General features: G+C 38.1%; 1 protein-coding gene across 5 annotated transcripts in view; it reads left to right on the top strand.

Moving 5' to 3' along the window:
* Positions 1-17,431, top strand: part of dnmt3ab (DNA (cytosine-5-)-methyltransferase 3 alpha b) — a 54,877-nt gene extending 37,446 nt beyond the window's left edge. For 3 of the 5 annotated variants that reach the window (XM_067615136.1, XM_067615133.1, XM_067615134.1), the window contains 15 exons: positions 988-1,095; positions 1,480-1,636; positions 2,526-2,672; positions 3,856-3,900; positions 4,248-4,327; positions 4,482-4,594; positions 7,609-7,792; positions 7,914-7,998; positions 8,460-8,605; positions 8,772-8,862; positions 9,056-9,204; positions 9,710-9,810; positions 12,669-12,738; positions 13,575-13,693; positions 13,863-17,431. In XM_067615136.1, coding sequence (XP_067471237.1) covers positions 988-1,095; positions 1,480-1,636; positions 2,526-2,672; positions 3,856-3,900; positions 4,248-4,327; positions 4,482-4,594; positions 7,609-7,792; positions 7,914-7,998; positions 8,460-8,605; positions 8,772-8,862; positions 9,056-9,204; positions 9,710-9,810; positions 12,669-12,738; positions 13,575-13,693; positions 13,863-14,004 — 1,737 coding nt within the window. In that variant the 3' untranslated portion in view covers positions 14,005-17,431. The remainder of the gene's footprint in view (positions 1-987; positions 1,096-1,479; positions 1,637-2,525; positions 2,673-3,855; positions 3,901-4,247; positions 4,328-4,481; positions 4,595-7,608; positions 7,793-7,913; positions 7,999-8,459; positions 8,606-8,771; positions 8,863-9,055; positions 9,205-9,709; positions 9,811-12,668; positions 12,739-13,574; positions 13,694-13,862) is intronic. The other 2 variants (XM_067615137.1, XM_067615135.1) reach the window with 1 other exon arrangement.
* The last annotated feature ends 1,295 nt before the right edge of the window (positions 17,432-18,726 follow it).

Raw genomic sequence — 18,726 nt, 5'->3', positions numbered from 1 at the left:
TGACTGTATGCTCCAGGACCTCTCATGGTTGCAGTAATTAGCAATTTCTTATGACACAATTCCTTATGAGCCTATTGCAAAGTTCAGACTTTTGTCTTTTCATCAGTCCTTGCCATTTTGTGATATGCACTATGACATAGCAAAAGGCATGTCCGGCAATCGGCTAGGCTAAAGACAGGTCTTACCTAGTCTTTTGCAGTCACATTTTGGCCTTTGTTGTGGCTCAAAAACTGACATCAATAGAAAAGTTTCATCTTGAACTGGAGCATCTGCAGATTAATTCCATACCCGATATGTTATGATCCACTAAAGTTAGGCACAATACAAGATGAATAAATCCCCGTTTTTGTTAGCTTCACCCGCCATCTTGACTGTAAGGGAGCCAGGAGGGACAATTGAGTGAGATTCAACTCTTCTTTGTTTGGGAGGGGAGAGGGAAATAGAGAGGGGTTTTATTTTGTGTGGTGTGTCACAACAAAATGTTCTCAATAAATAACAATGTTTAAATTAAAAAGTTTGGACTTATCATCCCATTTATTGTTTCCTTATTAATTTTATACAGTAAGGGGAACCCTGGAGTTACAATACCATCACACTATTCTATGTATCTTAAAGAAAACTGAGAACACACTAAACAAAAATACTTTATTAAAAACTTTGCATATAAGAAAACACTATACCATACTATGCTATACTATGCAAAAAACTTTGCAAATCTCTGCTGGTTGCACCTGGCAGCTGTGGTGGCGTCGCAATAGGTGCTTCACCACCCGCATGCCCACAGACACACCTGGCGGAGATAAGCACTCTACTGAATGCACTCTTCTAGATGTTTTTTTTGTTTGCTCAACCAGTTGCTCTTTTTCAGTATAAACATAAGTCATTCATCTTTTGACACTTTTTACCTAACAACATTAACAGGATGATTTTACTCGTAACGCCTCACAGCAGAGAACAATCATTTTCATTTTCTGTTTGTTTTTTCAGGTCTGTGTAGAGAAACTCTTGCCTTTAAGTTCCTTCAACAATGCCTTTCACCAACCAACTTATAACAAGCAGCCCATGTACAAGAAAGCCATCTATGAAGTGCTGGAGGTGAGTACAAGAGCACCGGGTCAGTTTGAATTATTTTCTGCAGCCCCATTTACTCATGAAAATAGCCAATAAAATGGAGCTCATTGGTCTCAAAAATTATATAATGGCAGCACTTCCTTATCACATTTTATAAATATCTAACAGACATTAAGTCCATAACAATATACAGTTGTTTTCACTTGTTTAAGTCTCGCCCAGGCATCTAACAAATCGTGATACTGATGCAAAAAATGTAATTTCAAAAAAATTCGAACCTCTTTTAGGGATAGTAGATAGCTGAAGTCCTTAGTTGAGAAAATTAAAACACTGGATTATCAGATGATCTTTACTATACATGTATTAACAGTTAATTTCAGTCAAACATTTTCTTTAATGTGTTTGTAGTCGGCTAGCAGCCGGGCAGGCAAAGCCTTCATGGCCTGCCCTGACAGTGATGAGACAGAAACCTCCAAATCAGTGGAAATGCTGAACAAGCAGATGATTGACTGGGCTATGAAAGGATTTCAGCCCACTGGACCCAAAGGCCTGGAGCCACCCGAAGGTAAGAGGAAGCCTACGTCAAGCTCGAATATTTGACCTTGTTTCTCAGTTTGTTGCCAGCAGCTGGGAGTGTTGACATTCTTCAATTCCCAGAAACTTCTCATGAGTATCAGCTCCCTTATTTGTTACAGATAAAAGATGTTCAAGTTCACAATTTTTTGCAAGTCTGTCTTGAAACAATAGTCGGGAGCCTAAATGAGCATTGAAATAGGTTTTGTTTGCTGTAATCATTCCTCCTGTTCATACTGACCATTAGAGGATTCCCTCCAAAAGTGATAGGGGACAAAATCTGCAGTTATTGCTTTGTGCAAAAATGTATTTAAAAGTTTATCTGAAGCTAATATGAAGTTTCAACTGTCTGAGTTAGTCAAATAAATTGGGTGTCTTCCACAGTTACAGTCTTTTTAGTATAAATTTCTCTCTTTGTGTTTTCCCGGACATTGTTTCTCTATTGCTGCAGTGGAAGAATAGTAGCAAAAAGAGGGAATATGGCACTTAGAAGGCTTTAAAGTCTTTTAAATTTAAAAGATATCCACTTGATTTGACATTTTTGGATGGCTGAAACTCATATTAGTGTAGTGTTGTATTAAAATTTTTCTAGCAGAGAAATACTCGAATACATTTTTGCACAGATGAAGGCTGTGGATTTTGTACCCCATCACTTACACTGCAAGTGCATTATGAAGGGATCATTTAATGGCTGATCTGAACAGGAGGAATGATTACAGCAAGATAAACATGTGTCAATGTTTGTTTGGGCACCTGATTATTGTTTTAAGATAGACTTGTGAACCCATCCTTTAATAGATGTCGTCTCAAATTAAGCTCATGATTTGATAATTCATAATATTTCTTGTTATACTAATTGTCTAATATGTTGTGCACCCCAGAGGAGCGTAACCCGTACAAAGAGGTTTACCCTGAGATGTGGGTAGAGCCAGAAGCAGCAGCCTATACGCCTCCTCCAGCCAAAAAGCCCCGCAAAAGCACAGCAGAGAAACCCAAGGTTAAGGACATCATTGATGAAAGGACACGAGGTAAGGTGCCTCATTTATTAGGTTAAATAGGAGTCATGAACTCCTTATATATTCCTCCCCTTGGGGAGGACTAAGTTGAATTGTACATTTAACCATTTAAGGGTTAGAGTAAGTGGTCGGAGAAGTAATACATGGATAAGAGGCCCATTAGAGTGGCAGATTTAGGATGAAACTGAATGATGTGACCTGGCAAAAAGGCTTTCAAAGTCACTAAATAGATGTTTGTTTGAGTTTAAGTACTGGCACTGGTAGCGCTTAATGTTAGAATATCTATCGGTAAGTTTGTAGAATATCTAAAATTAATATGTTAAAGCCAAATGCTTCAAAGCTCTCTGTATAATGTGGCGCTCAATAGTAATAATATGGCTCACCTCTTACATATTAACCTCTTATCTACTCCTCTTGCTCACGCTCTTGGTTCTGAGTCAGATCCATTTGCATCTTATTATTGGTCCAACTTTGACCCTGAACTCAAATATTTCACCAGGCAAGAAGGCTTTTTTAACTGTAAATGTACATGTGAAGAATTCAATGCAACTTTTAATTGTAGTGCTAGTAATGCTGTGACAGTTATGTTAGTTTGAATCCTGAACTGGGGGGTCTCTATAACAACGGCTTCTTCTAGAATTTGGTGTACCACAGGGGTCAGTGTTAGGGCCTTTGTTCCTAATTTACATTAATGAGCTGCTGAATGTTTGTAAATTGGCATCTAATGTTTTATTTGTTGGTGACATTAGTATATTTTATTCTCATAGAAACATCAGCAGACTCAAGTTGTTACACAAAAAAAAAATCTCATTTACAAAATAGTTTTCTTTGTAGAATACAAAGAGCAAGCAGACACACCTTAAAGTATTTTAACACTTAAACACTTAAAAATGTCTTGAAAAAATGAAATGTTTAACTTGTAATATAACTTAATTGTGCATTTACTTCTTAAAATGTGTGTACTGTACATGTACATATGTTTCTGAGATTGTCTGTTACAACCATATTAATATCTACTTGTGTTTCAACCTGTGAAATTTCACATATTTTCATTTGTTTTGTTTTTTTCTGAACTAAATTTGGAGGCTGAGAGGAGACATATTTCTTTCAACTGTTGTCCTTACATATTAATTGTCTAGTGTGGATTTTGTGAACCTACATTTCTCATCAGATGTATCTTTTGTTGTGTTTTCAGAGCGGCTCGTTCACGAAGTGAGACAAAAGTGCCGCAGCATAGAGGGTAAGTGATGTGTCCTCTGTGTGCTCTAGGTTGCAGCAGCACCAGGGGGGCCTCTCAGGGGATGAACACTTAGACGCCTTACACTTTGCCTTGTTGTTGACAAGTAAAGCTGCATCAATAAAGCGATAAAAGAGGAAAACATAGTATTTCCATGATTTTTATTGCCTTACTGGCTCCTTTGTGTGTTCTCTCCAAACATAGCTACTAAGCTCATTAGATCTATACTTTCGCCACAGATGTTCAAATAATTTCATTGAAGTGTGAAATTTGGAGCGTCACAGCAGAGCATTCACACCTCTCTGACCTCCGCCTTTTAAACATTGACATGCTGCACTTTCCCTCTACAGACATCTGCATCTCCTGTGGAAGTCTGAATGTTAGCCTTGAGCACCCGCTGTTTGCTGGAGGAATGTGCCAGAGCTGTAAGGTAAGCTGTGATAGAGGTCATTAAAAGTCTGGGACTTGACTCCAACTACTGTGTCGTAAAATATCACAGCTCCTTTCTTGCTAATAATACTCACAGCGCTTGATGTTGGCCTATAAAATTTTCTGACTTGTTTATTTTTTACGATTTTTCACAGAACTGCTTCCTAGAATGTGCATATCAGTATGACGACGATGGTTACCAGTCGTACTGCACTATCTGCTGCGGAGGACGAGAGGTGCTCATGTGTGGAAACAACAACTGTTGTCGGTGAGGTTCCTACTGGATTCTACTGCGTAATCCGTTGTCCAGATTACCTCTGTCATAGCAGCCGTAAAATAAAATTCTCTGTCCAAAGTTGCGCATAGATGTCAGCCCCAAAAGCCACAATGTCTTCATCAACTGTGTGATTACAAATGATGACAGTTGTATTGTGGTTAAGTCATATTTTATAGCATCCTTTGTGTAACGAAGCAACATACTGTATGTGCTTATTACGGTTGGGAGTGCCATGGTATCTAAAAACAACTGTCTCATTTCTATTTTAAGTACAGCACACACATTGAAAACACAACAGAGGCTTTGTAGCTGCCATAGCAGCAATGTCAGGCGCCATCACGGAGGTCCAGTAGAGCAGCGGCTGATCATAAATATTATATAAAGTGTGGTTGTATGACAGTTGTATGACAGTTGAATAGACCAGTGTTAATGATGAAGAACTTATCTGATAAAGTATCCCCACATATTCAGACTTTAAGTGTAGAAAAATACCACTGAGAACAGATTAAGCTTTGTCAGAACGAAACATGTTGGACCAATCAGCAAACAAAGGCTTGCTGTGTGTTTAGATGATGGCTTGACATTTAGATGACATTTTGATGACAACTTGCTGCCTCTCAAAACTCCCAAACCTCATTCAAAACCATTTAAACAAGGCTCTGTAGATATAAAACAAAGCCTGATTATGCAACTCTGTGGCCTGTTTCTGACCTCTGATTGATTTAGAAAGTCATTTTATCATCTATTATACAGGTTATTAATTAAATGTCATAGGTCTTTAAAAAAATTCAACCATGGCCTTGTCAGAATGAGAGATGCAAAACTTTTAGGATGGCTTTGCCAGGCTCCTTGTAAAGGTTTGTTTAGAAAATGTATGCTATTGTTGGGTTACTGTTTAGGCTCTGTGTGATTTTGGGCTGTCTGAGATGAAAGTTTACAATCACGAGAGAAACATTGTTAAATATTTGGTTGTCAATCCAAAACAGTGTCCTAGATCGCACAGAGACTTGTCCACCAGTGACCGATTTGGAGTTTTGCTGGCCAAAGACAGCCTGAGGCAGAATTCTGACTGTGTCAGAAGTTTAGGACCAAATTCTTACAATGTGACTAATGCTACGACCCACATCTACAAACAGATCTATCAGTATACAATATGAAATGACAGTGAATATGACACAAACGTGACATTTCGTAAGTGCAGTTTTTAGGGGGAAAATACACTCATCCTCCTTGATACGTCCATGACATGTTGTGCCTCAGCTTTCATATACTTTTTTCTATTCACATCGTAGTGCTACCATTCACCACATATTCAGCGTACAATCTAACAGCCTGTCAGATTGTGACCATGATGTTCTTATAGGCGCACAATGCGACATGCAGTAAACTTACGATAAACACAATTGTTGTTGTCTAAAGTTGCCTTTACTGTACAGCCTGCACTAACAGGTGTTTATTGGCCTTGCTAGGCAGCTAACGAGCCAGTTGGATAGTTTAGTAAAGTAACTAGTGTTTATAGTGACATGCATTTACTCAACATTATGAACATTAGCTTCTTGTGAGAAAGTAGAGAAAGTTATTGCCAAACAGCTCTCTGCTTTCTTGACTGCACACAGCATTTTAGATCAGTTCCAGTCTGTTTTCCATCAGGAGCATTCCACTGAAACAGCTCTTCTCTGAGTCTCCAATGACATAACGATGTCTTCTGATGTGGGTGAATGCTGTGTTTTGGCGCTGCTAGATCTTAGTGCAGCTTTCGATACGGTAGATCACAGCATCCTGACCGAAAGGCTTAGGCAGTGGGTGGGTGTCTCTGGGAGTACCCTGGATTTATTCTCTTCCTATCTCTCAGATAGGAGTTTATCTGTGTCCCATGGTGCCTACATGTATGAAAATGCTGCTCTTTCCTGTGGTGTGCCCCAGGGTTCTGTCTTGGGTCCTATATTATTTGCTATGTATATGCTTTCTTTATGTCACATTATTAGCAAATTTAAAGGTATTTCATATCACTGCTACATTGATGATATTCAGCTATATGTCTCTTTTAAGCCTGATAAGACAAACTAGCTGTTTTGCAATTAAGGACTGGATGGCTAACAATTTTTTACAGCTAAACGCAGATAAAACTGACATCCTAATCACCACTTCAAATAGTATAGTTTCCAAGGTTGCTCAGTGTATTGGGTCCCTTTCTTCAGCTGTACAGTCTAATCTTAGACATCTCAGTGTTATATTTGATAAGGCTACGTACTTCGATCAACATATTAAATCGTTGACACGAACATGTTTCTTCCATTTACGAAACATTGCCAAACTCAGATTTGTTGTGTCACAGCCTGAGCTAGAGATGATCCATCCTGGCTGGACTACGGTAATTACCTTTTCACCTGCCTCAGCAAGTCGTCCCTGGACCGTCGTACAAATGGTCCAGAACGCTGCTGCAAGGCTGTCGGCTAGGTCCAGCAGGACAACTCATATCACCCCTATCATATCTTCTTTACATCAGCTTCCCATCAAGTTTAAGATTCATTTTAAGGTTCTTCTACTGACATATGGAGCCCTGCATGATCGGTCATCTGTGCAGATCTGTGACCTGCACCTCCACCCTTATATCACCAGCAGGTCACTGAGATGGGCTTACTGGTTGTCCCTCGCTCTTGACTTAAAACAAAAGTGATCATGCCTTTGAAGTTGTGGCTCCTACACTGTGGAACTTTCTTCCACTAGACATACGATCTGTGGTGTCTGATGCCTTTAAAAAGCAGCTGAAGATTATTCAGACTGACCTTTGTCTAGCCTAGTGCTGTAGAGTGTTTTGTAATTCTATGTGTTTTTAATGTCTCTTGTTGCTTATGTTTTATTGTTTGTTTTTTTACTGTTTTTATGATCTTATTTTTTACTGTTTTACTCTTGTGAAGCACTTTGTGACCTTGCTCTGTGAAGTAAACAGTAAATAAGTAGATGTGTCAGTCATTGTAGTAAAAACCTCCTCCGTCTGTGTTCAGGTGTTTCTGTGTGGAGTGTGTTGACCTCCTCGTCGGTCAAGGAGCGGCCCTAGCTGCCATCAAAGAGGACCCGTGGAACTGCTACATGTGCAGTCAAAAGGGTGTGTTTGGCCTGCTGGAGCGTCGCACTGACTGGCCCAGCCGTCTCCAGCATTTCTTTGCAAATAATCACGATCAAGATTTTGTGAGTAAAGCACCCACAGACTAAAAAACCCCAATAACTGTCTCACTGAGGAGTCTTTTTTTTTTTTTTAAATTTTGTGTCTCATATTCTTTCCCCCCCTTCTTTCGGTGTTGTATTTCAGGATCCACCAAAGCTTTACCCCCCAGTCATGGTGGAGAAGAGGAAGCCCATTCGTGTGCTGTCACTATTTGACGGCATCGCAACAGGTTAGACAAGAACCGGATCTCCGTTTCCTCTAATCAAAGTCTGTATGACAGGTTCTGTTTGTATCAGTTTACACTAAATTCCCCCTTTTTAATCATTTCCTAAAGTTACAGTGAAAAGAAAAAAAATGTTTCTTCACACTTTAAGTTGATTTCAATGTCAAAAAAATAAATCAAAATAACTGCAAAATTTTTTATTACTTGCATTTTTGTATCAAACGACTCACTAGAAAACAATGTTTGATTGCACTATTGCTGATACAAAAGCATTATATTGGTGGGGAAAGTGATTTGCAGGCAGCATATGTGCATTAAAGTTAGGATTTGAGTGGTCACTTTCAGCATACTCAGCATGAGATTTTTTTTTAATTATTGTAGGGCTGCAACTAACTGTTTTCATTATCGATTAATCGGTTGGTCATTTGGTCTATAAAATGTCTGACCTTTGACCCTGTCCTGTGCAGGCCTGTTGGTGCTAAAAGAACTTGGCATCCAAGTGGATCGCTATGTAGCTTCAGAGGTGTGTGAAGACTCCATCACTGTGGGTATCGTCCGGCATCAGGGTCGCATTATGTATGTTGGCGATGTGAGGAACGTCACACGCAAACATGTAAGTTTGACTCTAAGAGTAGAAGTGAATTAGTTCTTAGTATTTGCCAGTTGTTGCACATTGTACCTGTACCTGTGTAATGCCAGTTCACTTTATCTTACAACCATTATCTGTACTACTATCTGTATTTATCTCTCTGTTGATTCTGTCTCTTATCGCTATACAGATACATGAGTGGGGTCCTTTTGACCTAGTTATTGGTGGAAGCCCATGCAATGACCTCTCTATAGTCAACCCTGCAAGGAAAGGTCTTTATGGTAGGTTTAAACATGTTCACTCTCCTTTTGCTTTATATGAAAATGTTTATCAAGTAAACTTACAGTAGAGGAGTAAAACCTCTTTGTGATGCTGTTTTTCCAACATTTGAATAGACAAGTCATCAGAATATAATCAGTATGTGCCCTCTTTCGTGCTTAAACATTCTGTTCAATGACTTTTTCTGTCCCACAGAGGGCACTGGCCGCCTCTTCTTTGAGTTCTACCGGCTGCTCCATGAGGCTCGGCCGAAGGCGGGTGAAGACCGGCCTTTCTTCTGGCTCTTTGAAAACGTGGTCGCCATGGGTGTCAGCGATAAGAGGGACATATCTCGCTTTCTAGAGGTGAGCTTCTTCACCTATATTTCTGCTACAGCAGCTGAACTTGTCATGTTAGATTATTGTCATGCTGGCCTAATCTTACAAGCCATAACTTGTCATAACTACATATAGTATGAGTGACACAAGGATTGATGGATTATGAATGCCCCCTTGTGGTACGTTTTCATTCTCTTGAGCCACAGACTGTTGAGAGGGAACATTGTCTTAATCTTGAGTTAATTTTCTATCCTAGAGAGCATAAAAAAGCAAAATAAAGAGCCTTACACTCACCAGTGGGTCATAATATATTTTATATTGCTGTTACCACCGCTGAAACCCTTTTTAAAATAAATGAAAAATGTGCAAAATGCATTGAAGCCACATATTCAAATATACATATTTTTTCAGTACCAGTAATACTGGGCTATTACGTAAACAGTTGATATATTTCACTACACTGTAATAATCCTGTAGCACAGCCTCATACCTTGGTTCCCCTCTGACTGGTGTTTTTTTCTCTTAACCTCAGTGCAACCCAGTGATGATTGATGCCAAAGAGGTGTCTGCTGCCCACCGTGCTCGCTACTTCTGGGGCAACCTTCCTGGCATGAACAGGTTGGTGTGTGAATGGTGAGGGAAGCAGCAGCCTTTGATATACACAATAGGAAACTCCTCAAACCAGGGCCCACATGTATTTGCTCTCATAATCTCAAGCTTTTAACATTATTCTAGATTAAATAGTGACTGCGGCAGTAATACATTAACTAAATAAAAAAACATGAATTCTTCACTGGTTTTGCTCATAAGCACCAATATTTGTAACCTTGTACAACCAGTCTACAGACTTACAGACTACAGACTCCAGGAAATCTTTTCATAAACTGTGACTGTAAAAGGACCAAAAAATCCTGCACACTGTCAATCACTTTACAACATTTTGGTCCTTAGACCTTAATTATAGTCCAGATCAAGCCATCAGAGAAAGATATGTAATTGTCTGGGAATTGAAATCAATGAAATATCTTAGATTCAATCTACCACAAGACTTGAGTCAGTTAAAATCTATCAGTTATGATCTGTTACTCTCCAGAATAAAATCCGATACTTGAATCTGAGTCTTAATCCCTTTTCTGAGCATCAACTCAAGAGTTGAGGTGATTAAAATGAAGATTCTTCCAAAGTCACTGTATCTGTGGAGGTAACAGACAAATATTTAATTGAATGGGATAAAATGATTTTGAGATATATTTGGCGAGGAAAGAGACCGAGAACCAGGTATAGAACTTTGCAATTACCCAAAATTAAGGAAGGGTTTGCTCTCCCTTGTTCTATTGTCAAGCTGCACAAATAAAAACACTATTCAATCTGTGCAATCCCTCCTACTCAGCAAGATAGAGAGAAATTGAAGATAATACAACAGATGGTGTTTCTATACAGGCTATAATAGGTGATAATGAACTGAGAAAACACCTCTGAGAGGAGATGAATCCGTGGTTGGCCGCATCTCTTAAGATTTGGTTCAAAATAATCACAAAGAATAGCTTGAAAGCACAAAGTAGCGTATTTTCAATGGATTGCATATGATTCAGAGTTTATACCAAATAGAACAAATAAGAGGTTTAAAACTTAGAAAGGGGACCTTCAAAAGCTTTCAAGAATTAAAGGATCAATATGGCTTAACCAATCATGACTTTCATAGATACTTGCAACTGAAATATTATTTAGAGCAAACAACAAGAAGAGAGAATCTAGATGGGTTAGAGTTAGAAGTTGTTTACCTCGGTATATGAATCGGGTAGAAAGTTAATTTCGAAATTATATTGGAGTGGAAAATTAAAAATGAAATGATGCATTTTATAAAAGAAAAATGAGAGAAAGAGGCAGATGTTGTGTTATCAGTGGACAAATGGGAAGAGATTAATGAGCAACAGTGGAAAACAACTTGCTCCTTCTCTTGGAGAGAATACAAATGGAAAAATATTACAAGATTTTTTTATAACACAGAAAAAATATCAAGGTACAAGGTGTTGGAGATTATACAGAGCAAATAAAGCCGATCACTTCCATGTTTTATAAAGAAATGTACGGAGAAAATAAGTTAGAAGTAAAGTAGAAGTTCCACTTACATTTGAGGTTTTATACTTGGGGGAAAATGAACATAGGACTTACAAGATTTGGAGACAAACATATGTTTAAGATCATGTTAATTGCAAGTAAAAAAGCTATTACCAGAAAATGGCTGAAGACAGATGTACCTAAGGTTGAGGACTGGGCTGATGTAATACATAATATAATATATACGGTGGAGAAGTTGACAAATTTAATAGCATCTGAGTAAATCGGATTGAATATATTATCACTGATTAGGTCAGACTTTATATGATTTTATGACTTAATATGATAGAGTGCGTAAATCAGAGAACCCCTTTGGTCTTTTGGTCATCGCTGGAGATTTTGAAACGTTCTTTTACTCGCTACACTGGCAATTTTTAAAAATCTCTACTCTGACAGAAGTAAAAATGTATTGTTCGGGGTATTGTACAGCGTACATGTAGGTACATGGATAAAAAAAAAGGAGGAAGAATCGAAAATATTCTTCACTGTGCTTTCATTTTCTTTATTTCATTTAAATGACTGATTGAAAGTTTATGGATGGATATATATATATATATAATATATGGTAAATGGACTGCACTTACATAGCACCGCTCTAGTCGTACAACCACTCGAAGCGCTTTATACTGCATGCCAACATTCATCCATTTACACACACATTCATACACTGATGGCTACCGTGCATGGTGCCAACAGGTCATCAGGAGGAGAATCTTAATTCATTCACACACACTCACACACCGATGGCACAGCCATTAGGAGCAATTTGGGGTTCAGTATCTTGCCCAAGGACACTTTGACATGCTGACTGAAGGAGCTGGGAATCGAACCGCCGATCTTCCGATTAATGGATGACCAGCTCTACCTCCTGAACAACAGCTGCCCCACTTAGTATCCATACTAAGTGGTAAGTATGGATATACGGATGTGTACATATGTATGTGTTTATGCATATACAGTATCTTGAAATCAGTCCTTTTTATTTTATTTTATGTTTCTCCTTTTTTTTTGAGGATATCTTTCATGCTAAAAAAAAAAAAAGAAAAATGTATAATAGACAATAAAATGTTTGGTGGATATATGAATATCCATCTCAATAAAAAGAGAATTAAAAAAAAGAAAATGAAAAGCAAAGACCAATGAGTTCCCAAAAAGCAGTGAGTTCATCCAGTCGGATGCAGAAAAGGGTTATTTTGACGCAGGAATGCATTGTACAGCATTCTCGACATGACATCCGCCTCCATACATTCATGGCTAACCAGACCACAAACAGCAAAATGAACATTCTGCAACGGCATGGCAGCTTTTATAAATGAAGTCCAAATTCATATGTCTAAATATAATGTGTGGTTTTTGTTCTTTCTCCTCTTCAGGCCTTTGTCTGCCATGTACACCGACAGGCTGGACCTCCAGGACTGTTTAGAACACGGCAGGACTGCTAAGGTATTTGTGTGATAATTTGGCCTCACAAAATATACGACAACAAGAAGTGCATGCATCATCATCACCTGGGTGAAATGTCAAGAACTTGAGGCATTCTGGATGTCCTGCATACAACTTTGCACTGTTCATTTCTTTGGAAAAAAGAGAATTTAGTTACCTGATCAATGTAAGAGAAATTGTCTTTTTTCTGGCATCTCTAGCTTTAAAAACCATGGAAACCATCAGAGTTTCAGTTTGTGACAATCAGTACTGTAGGATATCATATTGAGTGATGCATGCAAAAAAAACCAACAACCCCAAAACAAAACACACATGACTTATTGATTTGATGAGATGGCTCAGAGCAGGAGTAAGCAACTGCACACTCTGGTGGCTCCCAGTGGCAGAAAGAGGTACTGAGAAATCATGTTTTTGTGTTGTGTTTAATGGGACCATGTACAGTGTGAAACATAAATGTTAGCTTAAGAGTTAGCTTAAAGCTAATTTTCATCTACAGTCCCTTACAATTAAAACATATAATAGCACAATAACAAACAGTACAAAGCAAAAAAACACAAAGGACACATTATACAAAATACAAAGCTACACATAATAACACATCACATACACCCACAATGTCAACTAGAAATTAATAATATAAGATGATCAAATTAAAAGCAAGATTACTTACGTTCATGAGAAGACCGTGAGATGAAATTTAGATTGAGTGGTTACAGAGCTGAGTATGTGATGAAAGAGTAAAATTTGTAGGTTTTGTAGCTTTGATGTGTAACAAGGGAGGAAGAAACAGAGTTGTATTTGTGGACTAATGTTTTCCCTCCTTTTTTCTCCATCAGTTTGACAAGGTGAGGACCATCACCACCAGGTCTAATTCCATCAAGCAGGGCAAGGACCAGCACTTCCCTGTCTTCATGAACGAGAAGGAAGACATACTCTGGTGCACTGAGATGGAGAGGTATGTGAACATAAAAACCGTCCTTCAAACGACCTTTGTTTACTCTTTCAGAGATCAAAACCTCAAAATGATCTTCCTGTGTCTTTCCCTAATTGGCTATCTGTCTGTCTGCCCTCCCGTCTGTTCTGTTTGTTTCTATATTTGCTGGTGTGGCTGTTTTCCCTGCCAGGATCTTTGGCTTCCCAGTCCACTATACGGACGTGTCCAACATGAGCCGACTGGCAAGGCAGAGGCTCCTCGGCAGGTCCTGGAGCGTGCCGGTCATCCGCCACCTGTTTGCACCACTCAAAGATTACTTTGCCTGTGTTTGAGCAGCAAGAGCACTCGCTCTGAACCATTTAGGAACTACAACTGTATGTTGTGACTAGAAATAAGAGCCTTGATCCTCAAATTATACTCTTGTATAATTTGCAAGCGAAAACATTGACGTAGATTTCACATTATTTCTTGTATTTGAATTGTAATTCTTATTCTATTTAATTTTGATATGTCATTTTACCTTTTAGCAGTGTTATCAAGTATTGTTGATTTGTTTGTGCAAGCTATACTTGAGACTATGCTTTCTTCTCAAGACACTGAGACAGAAAAGTGCTAAACATGTATTTTAAAAGAGACGGTAACGCGATGGGAAACACCAGACAGATAGGAAATGGTTTTGAGATATGTGAAATGTTTCTGCTGTGTGAGCGTACTGTACGTCGGGGGCTGCGAGATTCCCACCTGCAGTGCAGCCATGCTTCCAGCTACTGAGCCTCACAGAGATGTGAAGAGAAAGCAGATTTTCTTCAGTGTCAGGAGAGCTGTGTCTCTGAGAATCCAAAACACCAGATCACATATACCTCTTTGTTTACAGTTTCTATACACAACTGAAGGTAATAAAGGTACTACTGTAATATGGTTACAATACCATGGTGCTCCACGATGATGAGAAACATCATAGCCCATGTGGCACTACAACTTTAGACAATACGGAGCTCTTAAACCTGTTGCTGGAAAAACTTGTGTTTGATGTTTTTACACTTAATGAAAAAAAAAAAATTCTGTTCTGTGCCGTTTTGTTCACTTCACAGGAAACAGAGAAGTGACAGACAGTAGACTGCAAAATAGAGCGTGTCCTCTTTTCTGCATTTTACAGCTTTTATACAGTTTTTACTGGTGCTCATTTAATCTCTCAGCCTTGCTACATTCAGGCTCACTGCCTGGATCTGCACAAACAGAAAGTGAAGCTAGCCACATGGGAAATGATGTTTTCTGTCATTCGAAGAAAAAAAAAAAAAACTTAAGATCAAAGTCTGTGGTGAGCTACTTTTTTCTAGTTTCATCCTGACCAATGACATTACTGTACAACTGTTAGTAAGCGTGGTCGCTGGAGGGAGGGTGGCCAGGCCGGGTAACTCTCCTCCTCAACTACCACCTCTCTAAACTGAAAAACTGTCAGGTGCAAATCCTCAACAATATGGTGCGGCTTCACAAAGTTCTTCTACCTTTTTATAGCAATTTTGTGCTGTTTTATCAACATTATAAAGCACTTTTATATGTATACTTTCTTTTTTTTCTTGATATTTTTAAAAAAAAAATATTGGTTCTTGTGAATTGTTTTTGTTTCGTTTTATGATGTGAACTGATCTACCCTCGTGTAATACTTTTTGTATACAGTAGGGCTGTGCCAACAGAAGTGAAAGAATGGATTTTGATATGTGAAACCCATGTTATTTGACTCATTGTACAGTAGATGGATTGACATTTGCTACCCCGAACCCTTTTCCCTTCTTCCATCATCCATATTGTTCTCTGTTTTAAAGCAGCGATACAGTATGTTACTACCCAGATTCAAAGAACGTCTATTTCTATTGAGATTGTAAAATGTAAGACAGAGTTCAAGAACTATGTCACATGCTTTGTATAATATTTTGTCCCTTGTGAAGGACAGTTGGCCCTCGGCCATTTCCCTGATAAACCGTAGTCGTCATGTTGACAAATTTAAGTGCTGATCCAAATTTGGATTACATTCACAAACTAAATTCTCTTGATTGTAACCTCTAAGCTAAACATGGAGGATTTAGGCTTCAGTTTGTCAAAACGAAAAACTGACACAGTGGCTGACGAGATGTCAGCACTCAAAGAGTAAAGAGGGTAATAAAAACAGATGCTATCGCTTATCTATATCATATTTAAGATTCAAAATTTGAAATTTAATTTCTTAATGTAATTAAGTTCTTAAGTGACCTTATTGCCATCATTTTTGTCCATGCACACAGGGCTCAATATGAGTCCTTGTGCTTTGTGATATTTTGACCAGATGTTATTTACCCCCCTCCTCCTATGATAATTACATCCCCTCATGTTTGTACATTTTGTACATAGAGTTTTCCGGTTGCTGTTTTCAATTTGTTTTTATCTTTTTTTTTTTTTTTTTTTTTTTTTAATTACGTATGAGATGTACAAATATAATTCTTTGCTAATATATATCATCAAATTAGAAAAAAAAAATCTTAGGTTAAAAATAAAAATCAAGTGACAAATTTGATTCAAAACTTGCTTTGAGCATTAGCTGTAGGGAGACTCTAAGTCTACTTTTTTCGTACTGATTTGTTTGTGTCAAGTGAATCCAGATTTAATGTCATGTGATCTTAATAGTGGCCTATGGACAGCTTTAAGATGAACGGTCTCAACTTCACTGCACAGCCCTACATGGTGGTGTTTTTTGCTTCTGTTTCTTTTGTAAGACTTTAAAAAGAGGGATTGTAGGTGTTTTCCGATGGTGCTAAACATTTTATCTAATCAAGAAAAATATATTTGATTGGAAGAGAAATAAACATGTCTTGACAATGACTGTTTTTAAGTTCCTTGTAGTAATGGAAAAGAACTATTATTTCACTCATATAAATATATTAACAAAGGCATTTTAACTTTGTACTTGAAAAAATAAGGATAACAAATAATGAAAGGTTTCCTATATTGTTTTAGACTAGAGATTGCTGTAGTCGGTGCTTATCTGTGGGAAAATCGTGTGAGAAAAAAAAACGGTAATAACTTTTACTGTAGCATAATGTATGCTTAATACGCATTGCTTCTTAATCCTACATTCCATGCCGTAATATTCTCCATGTCTGTTTTCAGAATGTCGTTTTAAATTGATGCTTATTTGTTTTTTTTTGTTTTTTTTGTTTTGTTTTTTTTTTATCAGCAACAACATTTCATTTCACTGTTCAAGGCAGGTCAATAATTCTATATTCGGTGATACTGTTGACACTCTGTGTGACTTTCTTTGTCATAACTGTTTATGGCCTATATGCTTTTTCCTCAAGACCAGTTCGTACAGCAAATGTAGCAGTCATTCTCCACTTTGAAACCCCCCCACCCCCACCCCTACCCCCGCCCCTTCCCCATACTTATGTTTAGTGTCCAGAGAGAACATAAAGGCTCCGTATGTACTTGTGCTGGAGAACACTTGAATAAATGTATTGTTTTTGTGCAAAACTCTGCCACCTCCTGTTCTTTTTTTTCATTTATAGTTAATAAAAATGAACCTGACCTATAATTAGGACATTAATGGTGAATCCGTGCACTTTATATAGTGTGGCACCGACATGTTTGACAATGCAGACTCTCACAGGTGCTTTGAAACAATTGAATTAGCAGCTAAACCAATAGGCCTTTTTTCACAGAAAAGATTCTCACATGTCACAGTAGGAAAAATGTATAAGTGTAAATAATAAAAATGATGACTGAATTACATTTAGTTGCTTCAATTTCATTCATTGTACATGCACTGTCACACTGTCATGGCTTACTGGGATGCTTAAATAGAACAAAAGCCTTATAAACATGAGAAACTATATTGTAATTATGAGATAATAAATATAATTTTGAGGGAAAAAAAAAGCAGAAATGGGCTTTCATGAACACAGAACTTCATAATACTCCAATCATAATTAATGCTTTCATGACTCTTGACGATCAGAGACTAAAACAGGGGAGGTGGAGTGACGTACACATCAATATTCAGGCCCAGTTTCCATGCTACTGTGCCCTCCAGCAGGGGATTTTGTTCCTCAATATCCTGACACCTGGGTCTTCACCACCTTTGGTGCTCTAAATAAGGGTGTTGCCCTACAGCTACTCTCTGATCATGTTGCCACCGAAAAGCTCTTCAGTGCAGCCTTCAGTCAGACAGAGATTATGGACTTGCACTTACACGCCTTACTAATGCCATACGCTCATAAATGTATAATTTATCTTTTATGTTGCTTTTTCCTCCATTTATTTTTATTTAAGTGTTGCAGGTCAAGCATAAATCATGTTAAGATAACATATTAAGATGACCAGGCTGTTAAATAAATCCTAAATAGATTAATAAATCCAATTAATGCTCATGGTGACATTTAAGCCATTAAGTCCATGATAAGAGTGATGATCTTACATCATAATAGTCTATTAGCCGGCGTCTCTCTCCTGCTCTCTCACAGCCCACCCTCTTCCTCTGATAGTGGTACAGCCTCCTCACAGTGGGCACGCCCTGAGCCTAAAGTAATTGGTTGCTTAGGCGACCAAGCCTTCACTCAGCGCCTCTGATTGGAGCGTCGCACCGTCTCACGGTCTGGATGCTGCGAGCTGCGTCAAGTTAACCGTAAAAAGACTAAATGTGACCGGAAATTATACGATCTGCCTTCAAAGTGAAAGTATAAAATGGGTTTAGCGCAAATCTTTGCCATAATATGCCCATCACCCTGACTGATAATATAAAATGTGCCTGAAGAAACCCTGTAGTTGGTCGAAATGCTGCTAATAAAATTAAAGGGAGCACTTTAATTGAATTTTGTATCCAGCACCTATCCCACTGAGGAGTTGTGGATGTACTCAGATTTAATATTTAAATTTTGGCCACATGTTTTGTTCAGATAACTTGTTTGTCCTTCATGTGATTAAAGATTAAAGTGAAACCAAACAGTACAAATTTGTGAGAAAAAGTTACCAAACATTATCATCATCAATCAGCATCACACTGGCATCTTACCATAATGCAACCATGC

This window comes from Thunnus thynnus, chromosome 16 (genome assembly GCF_963924715.1).
Source record: "Thunnus thynnus chromosome 16, fThuThy2.1, whole genome shotgun sequence".
NCBI classification, from domain to species: Eukaryota; Metazoa; Chordata; class Actinopteri; order Scombriformes; family Scombridae; genus Thunnus; species Thunnus thynnus.
Note: the sequence above shows the minus strand (reverse complement) of the source record. Positions and strands in the feature narration are given on the sequence as shown.